Here is a 7,500-nt window from a genome sequence, read left to right on the forward strand (position 1 = left end):
TATTAAATACAGACTAATAACGACTACATCAAATGCTTTTGTAAGTTGTCTCCCTGGCACCTGCTCATTCAGAAAACATGGGGAAAATTTATTCGCCTTTCTTTTACAACATAAAACAGACTTTCGTTCTCTTTCATTGCAGCTCTGATGCATGCTGCCATATTTGGAAATGTCGCTGCCATAATTCAGAAACTGTATGCCAATCGCGTTCGATACCACTCGCGCGCGAACGAGATCAAACAGTTCATTCGCGTGCACCGAATCGAACCAGATTTGGCAAATAGGCTTGAAGACTACTTTCACACAACCTGGTCTCTATCTGGTGGCGTTGACACAAGTGAGGTAAAGTCCTTCCGAAATTAATTTATGTGCATCATCATCATAATCGTTACCATTCTCATCATCATAATTATCATCATCATCATCGCCATCACTATTTAATGATTTTTGACGCCGTTTAGTACTCTCCCAGTTATTCCAACCCCTTTTTAAGGAAAACAGGCAGTATTTTTTAGCGCCCAAGGCGCAAGCCTGTAGGGCGGTCTGGGGGTATTCCCCTCCCCTCCCCCACGAGGGAATTTTGCAAATTTAGTTTCTGTCAAGTGGCATTTCCTGTATCTTGACATTATTTTTGTCGTATTCTAAAAGGTCTTTATTCTTACCAATGCTTGTCGGCCATTTTCGGAGCTACTAAATGGAGTAACACTGCTGGCCTTATGAGTCTGCACAACACAGGGTGTTCAATGGAGAAACGGGGCGAGACATTACGGGATAAAAAGTGTAAAATGTAACGTTTTAGGCTCAGATCGCAAAAAAAAACCGTAGATAAGCAATTTTTCCTTGTTTACAGAATTTCATGATAAATTGGGAGAATATGATAAAAATCGGGAGAGCGGGAGGCGACACATCAAATCGGGAGGACTGGAATGTCTGCTCTCATAACGAAAGATCGAAGAAACTCAGATAATGCTGTTTTTAACCAGTTGTCTTTGCTGCTTTCGACGTTTAAATCTCACAAAAGCCACAAATTTAACCAAAAGGCCAACTGTCTCAAAAAAACACCCTTCATTAATCCTACAAAGATAAATGTAGCTGTCAATGTAAATTTTAAATTTAACGAGATTAAAGAATGCGTTTTTTTCTTCCTGAAGGTGCTTAGCACACTCTTCCTTTACTGCTCTATATAGGGCAGGTTTGATATGACTATCGAAAGTAATTGCAATTGCTACGCTTAGTGATTGGTTTAAAAATCTCGCACCACTTTATCAACCAATGAAAAGGAAATCAAAACCAATCGCGACTTGTACGCACGATTTTTCCGATTTTTCCCCCGCTTTGAGCAAGTAACACAAAATTGCTACGAATTTGGATTGGTTCATTGCGCTGTTTGCAACTGCTGTGATTGGTCGAAGTAATTACTTTGGTATTTGTTTTACGACACTCAATTGAAAATCGCTCTAAAATGGTATATTTCTGTAAGTAAACCAATCAACCAGTCAATCGTGGAACAATTAATCTCTTGTGTATCTCTTTTAGATCCTCACTACATTCCCAGAGGAACTTCAGTCGGACGTATGTATGCACCTTTACAAGGGACTACTTGAGCTCAGTCCTTTTTGCCAGGCCCCTCGGGGTTGCCTCAGAATGCTTTCGCCCCAAGTGCGCACGGTCTACATTGGACCGGGAGAAGTTCTTCTGGTTCAAAACGATGTCATCAATGCCATCTATTATATCGCTAATGGATCCATGGAGGTGCTTCAAGGAGAGTCAGTGGCTGCCATTCTCGGTAAAATGACCTTTTTTTTTTTTGGGGGGGGGAGAAGTCGGGGGCGGTGACTTTTACGTTCAATTGATCGTATTCCGGAATAAAAATACATGGAATAGAAGCTAGAAACAAACACTTACTAAAATGCTATTTTAAATACATGTATATCTTTATCATCCTTGTTGGTTCAAAGCGCCGAACATACCGTTTAAAATCATCACTACACGTATTCTTATTCCGGAATAGGGTCAATCGAACGCACCCTAAAATTCCTCTCGAGTTATAGACGGCAACAAAACTCTGAATGCACCACATTAACTTTGTTTCAAGCGCGGTGTCCTGGCATTTTTGGTATATCACTTTTGTATTGGTAAATGCTCGCAGACAATAGCTGACAAAGTAAGGTTCTTCTTGAGACCAAGGGCGAAAACTATGCTATGAAGGTGTAAATGTTCCAGCTGCAATTAATATTACAAGTAATAAATTTCGAATTTTTAACCGCAGACGGGTAAATGGCCAAATGCCTGCCACCAGATATCTCGTAGGTAGTTAAGGCGAAACTTAACGATCTCATGTTTCAAGCCATTGGAGTCAACTGAAGGGTTAATGTGTGACAAATGCTTTACCTTTTAGGAAAGGGCGATCTTTTTGGCGAGGACATTTCACGCAAGACTCCTCCTAAACGAGCCAATGGCGATGTCAGGGCATTGACATATTGTGATGTTTACTTCATTACTCGAGAGCGATTGCAGAATGTTCTGCATTTTTACCAAGAATTCGCCTTCAAGTTCTCTGAAAATCTTGAGCTTACATACGACTTGGGAGCACATGAAGTAAGACTAGTTAAAAAGTTCGCTTCTTTTAGGTTAAGTTACAAACGTTTTCAAATTTTTTTTTTGCAGGTTTATCAGTATGATGTCATTATTTTCTGATGTGACGTTATAACCACGCTGCAACCTTTAATAGAAAAACTTGGCAATTTATGTCAACCAATTTTTAACATTCCATCTCTAATACTGAAGTTAATGTATATCTGAAGTGCGGGTTATAGACGAAAGAGAGAAGTGATCTTCCAGCTCAGTTGTTAGAGCATTGCCTCCTTTCAAGCCGAAAAGGACTAGGTACTAGTCTGTAAATTATGGAATAAGCAACTATTAATCCACATACAAGGAAGGGTTACGTTTTTGCACGTTGGCCGTGTAGCACCTATATTTGAACAGACTTAACAGATTAGAGTGTAATGTGAAGTGCTAGTTTTCTACCCATATGAACCGTGTGAGCATTAGCCCTACTAATGGAAATGGAGCCCACACAAGGACAGAGAAAAACTCTGACCAGGGTGGGAATTGAACCTTGTTGTACTTCTACATATTCATTGCAGTGACTTTAACATCTTAAGTTCCAACGGCCTGCTCCCGTCTGACGTTGTAGCTCCAGTTGGTAGAGCAGCGGTGATCTACTGTAGGTGAGAGTTTTTCTCTGTCCTCGTGTGGGCCCATCTCCATTAGTAGGGCTAACTCTCACATGGTTCATGTGGGGTAAAAAACAGGCACTTCACATTACACTCTTATCAGTTAAGTCTATTAATCCACATAGCCAGAAAGAACAAATTGAGATTTACAAAATACCCAAGTTTGGTGTTAATCGGGCTAGTTTTGACTGAGACACAGCGTTCGGATGGCCATACATTTCTTTGTCAATTTTGACGTTTTTAAATGGCTGTATCTTACTTAATATTGGGTCTATTTATACCAAACTTGGGTATTTTGTAAAGCTTGGTGTGCACTTTTACTGGATCAGTAGTTGCTAATCCCACAAGACTCGTACTAAGTCCTTTTCGGCTTGAAATCAGGGAATAGGCTTTATTCACGATAGCCGCCATGTTGGTTTTCAAATTGTCATGCAAATTAGCCAATTAGCCATGTGTTATGCTAGGGGACAAACATTGGAAAAAAGGCAAATTTGCGGAAAATCAGCTCATCGAAATATTGAAATAAAATTACTAAAAGTGCATTTTACAATTTAGAATTAAGTACATTTTATAATAATCATATCTTTTGATTGCCTTTGACATTTTGACGTTCTACTTCGTTATCTGCTCATTTTTCTCTAAAAAAAACATCGAAGTAACTTGTGTAATCATCATATTTTACTACTTAGGTGATAAACATTCAATGAAACGAATCATCTGTGTGGCTAAAATGTTCGTTATAACCTCTCGAACTTGTGTTGTTTGCCCCCTCAGAAGTGTGTAGCTAATTTGCATGACAATAGCAAATCCAACATGGCAGCCATCGTGAATAAGGTCGATTGCACCGGAATCGCAGAGGTCATTGGTTCGAATCCCGTTCGAAGCCACCTGAATTTTTCAGTGTCTAAAAGAGACAACTGATTGCTTAAATTGTCCAGTGAAGCGTGAGGATCTTTTCTTTCTTTCATCTCTGACACTGTTCATCACTTCATGTGTTCATGATAGAGCGACTTTCGTATGACCTTGACAAAGTGTTCGCTATTTGGTTCACGAACCAATGTTTGGCAAGATTAAAACAAGCTTCTCCTTCTCCTTCTCCGCGCTCGTTTGTTTTTGTTCGATGAGCCAATTAAATGCTTTGCATTTTTGTTTACGTTCTGTTTTTCGTTATTTGTGAAGGTCATATGAAAGTCGCTCTAACATTTCAACGTCCCTTCATTTTAGTTATTACAGCTTATCTTTGCTCTTTTTACGTCTACAGTAAATTTCTAATTTTTAAATGTTAATTCTCAGTAACTCAAAAAGCTGAAAACGTCTCACTGTTTAATCCCAAATTGAGAACATCTGAACCGATTGCCTCTAATAAAACCAAATGTCACGAATGCCTTGTTGTTGTTGTCGTTGATGTTGCTTTTTTGTTCTTTTCTTTTTTTTGTTTTGTACGTGTCCATCTATCCAAGTTGTATTTATCGGCTAATTCAGTCATGGCAATTATATATCTTTTTTTTTTTTTGGGAGCCCGTAACTATAATAAGCCCTAATGGTTTCTCTGCAGGATTCCGTACCAGATGCCTCCGTTATTACACTTAGTACTAACAACTAGTCTCGGCTCTTATATTCTTAATATATGATATACAATTATTTATGTTGTTTAAATGAAAGAAAAATAATAAATAAACTTGAGCTGAACTGAAATTGTTATATCTTTATTTCTCCAGAGAGATATTTGGCGTAGAAATGCCCTGGATTCCATTTCTGAAGATGAAGAGTTTAACGAGGACGACAAAAACGTAACCGAGGTGGACGGTGGTCACAACCACGTGAATAATGCACATATATCAAACCATTACTATGGCAACTCTGTGCGGTTCAAACCAAGACGTTGTCAACCTTTTGACATGTACAGGAAACCAAATCATTTCAGAGTGTCGACCCCTTGGAATGGGATGAAAAACGATAGCCAAACAGACTGGAAAACGCAAGCTAATCGCGTGAAAGGAGAAATTGCATCAATGTTACCAGAGGACAAAGAAAACGACTCATCGCTTCGATCGTCGAAATTGTCACTGACAAGACAACTTGCGGTGGATGTTAACGCTGAATTAAATGATATTGAATCGGACACCTTACCCGAGGAAAAATCCTCAAACGAACCATTTTTTAACCAAAGTCTAGAATGGGGAAATGAAAAACTAACATTGAATGGTGAAAATTCAACTCCCGCGGATGACAGGGATGCTGAAAGTTTCGAAATGGAAAACTTGAACAAAGAAACGTCAGTTTTAAAAGGCATTGCCGAGGAAAGTGAACCTGATGAATGTTCTAAACTTCTGAGGGTGAGCATTTCATCTGGAAATGACTTCATCGAAAATCAATCTGGTCTTTGCGACTCCTCGGCCTTTGACCATAAATACAGCACTGGCTTTTCTAAAAAGCTTTTTTTAACATGTGACCAGGAAGACCTTCAGAGCCCAGCCCTCTGTTTTAACGAAGACACTAATAGCAAACGCGTGAATGGGAACGATGAGCACTCACTTGGGACGATAAACAATCACGAAGACGATCTCATGAGATTCGCTGACGAAGTTGCAGACATTCGGAGAGGCTTGCATGAAGATGGAAATAGGCTTGGGTATACTGATTTTGATACTATGAAAAATGCTCCCGGGATATCTGACTTAGACTTGTCACCAGTCCACGCTAGCGTACGCAAAAGCCCTGTCCAGGGTATTCCCTCCTCTCCGACGGAGAGCACACGCGGAAGTTGTAGAAGCGGCTTTTCGGAGTTACCATTCCGAGACTGTATAGACACTGATAGATTGAAACTAAGTGGGTTCGATAGTCAAAACGGAAGTCCAGATGAAATTTCAGATGGTCATACATCTAGGATTTCCTTGAATGAGGAAACTCCCACAGGAAGTTCTCAAAGTTCCAGTGAGTTCGTTGAAACGGAAATGATGGAGAGCCCGCAGAGCAAAGTCAATCGAATTTTCGACGAACTAAGCTCAATAGGTAGTCCAGGTGGTAGCGTTAAGGATAGCCGTGTTGAAAGACGAAAAAGGAATGGGGGTCTCAGGCGCACTCTAACAGAGGTCAATTACCCATCGGATTCAGGCAGTTCTCTAAACGGGAAGCCCGTGACTACAAACAGAAGGAGGAAAGTGTCAGGGGTTATTAAACCACCAGCTATATTCGCGCCACTTGTGGCTAACGTAAAAAATCCATATAAGGATTTCGTACCGCCAGTGCGCGAATCTGCCATCATGTGTGACTGTGAATCACCGGATCATACTCTTGGTATAAACTGCAATAACTGCTGGTCAAGAGAAAGCGAAGACATAGAATCAGACAGCGATAGCATCTGCGAGGACCGTTGTGACAATTTCAACAACAACGTGGAGGATCTTATAGCGGACAAACAACTCCTGTGTTTAAACAACAATAATGGTAGTAGAAAGTCAAAAGACGATGACTATTCGTCCAAAAGAACTTTACCATCTGAAAATTCTTTTAAAACCAATGACTCTCAGAGCGATACATCTCAGAAAGTTGACGATTCCTCTGATGAAAGCATGTCACTCAAAGGGTTAACTGATTACTTTGAACCGCCTTTCTCTTCATTTCCGAGCATGCGCAAGCCCAGCATTTCTGGGGCTTATTCGACGCAGTGCTTTGAAAGTGATGAGATACCAGAAAGCGATGAACTGGAACACGTATTTCGTCCAATGAGATCTAGTTTTTCAGAGCCACATTTGAGTTTAAGACTTCCAATACTTCCTGGTGGCAATGGAAGTATTGAAGAAGGGATTTCTTTATGTGACAACGATTGGAATAGTTCAGCCAGTGAAGATGACACAAATCAGAATTTTGAAGAGCTATTTAAAGACGTTTGCTGCACGAAAGAAGCCATTGAAAAGCTGGAATCGATATTAAAAATTCCAGAACCCGATGTAGTGACAGATGAAGCTGATACCGCACAGACCGTTCAAAGACTAAATCAGCAGGTTCTGAACTTGAATAGAGAGGTGGCATCATTAAGCAGTGACGTTAAAACTGTCTTGGAGCTATTGAAAGGATTAAAAATTGGACAGCTTTAAGTGTAAAAGTAGTTAAAGTGCACCTTAATTCAAATATTTTTAGTCTACAATATTAATCTTCCCACCAAAAGCAAACATGTTTTACCATTCTAACCTCAAAATTTCGCTTTTTATCCACGGGGGCAAGACGCGCAAACTTATCAAAACTGGCAGTAATTTGGACCCAT

The 7,500-nt window shown here is 39.9% G+C and overlaps 1 protein-coding gene and 1 long non-coding RNA gene across 8 annotated transcripts in view; one reads left to right on the top strand and one right to left on the bottom strand.

Annotated features, from left to right (window-relative positions):
• Positions 1 to 7,500, top strand: part of LOC138049757 (potassium voltage-gated channel subfamily H member 8-like) — a 30,208-nt gene that overhangs the window by 21,734 nt on the left and 974 nt on the right. For all 7 annotated transcript variants that reach the window (XM_068896166.1, XM_068896171.1, XM_068896168.1 and 4 more), the window contains 4 exons: positions 143 to 342; positions 1,537 to 1,786; positions 2,399 to 2,598; positions 4,955 to 7,500. The exon at positions 4,955 to 7,500 is cut by the window's right edge and continues 974 nt beyond it. In XM_068896166.1, the coding sequence (XP_068752267.1) occupies positions 143 to 342; positions 1,537 to 1,786; positions 2,399 to 2,598; positions 4,955 to 7,333 (3,029 nt within the window). In that variant the 3' untranslated portion in view covers positions 7,334 to 7,500. The remainder of the gene's footprint in view (positions 1 to 142; positions 343 to 1,536; positions 1,787 to 2,398; positions 2,599 to 4,954) is intronic.
• LOC138049764 (uncharacterized) overlaps positions 1 to 7,500 on the bottom strand; it is a 16,749-nt gene that overhangs the window by 5,455 nt on the left and 3,794 nt on the right. The gene's annotated exons all lie outside the window — the stretch shown is intronic.

This window comes from Montipora capricornis, chromosome 5, assembly GCF_036669925.1.
Source record: "Montipora capricornis isolate CH-2021 chromosome 5, ASM3666992v2, whole genome shotgun sequence".
NCBI lineage: Eukaryota > Metazoa > Cnidaria > Anthozoa > Scleractinia > Acroporidae > Montipora > Montipora capricornis.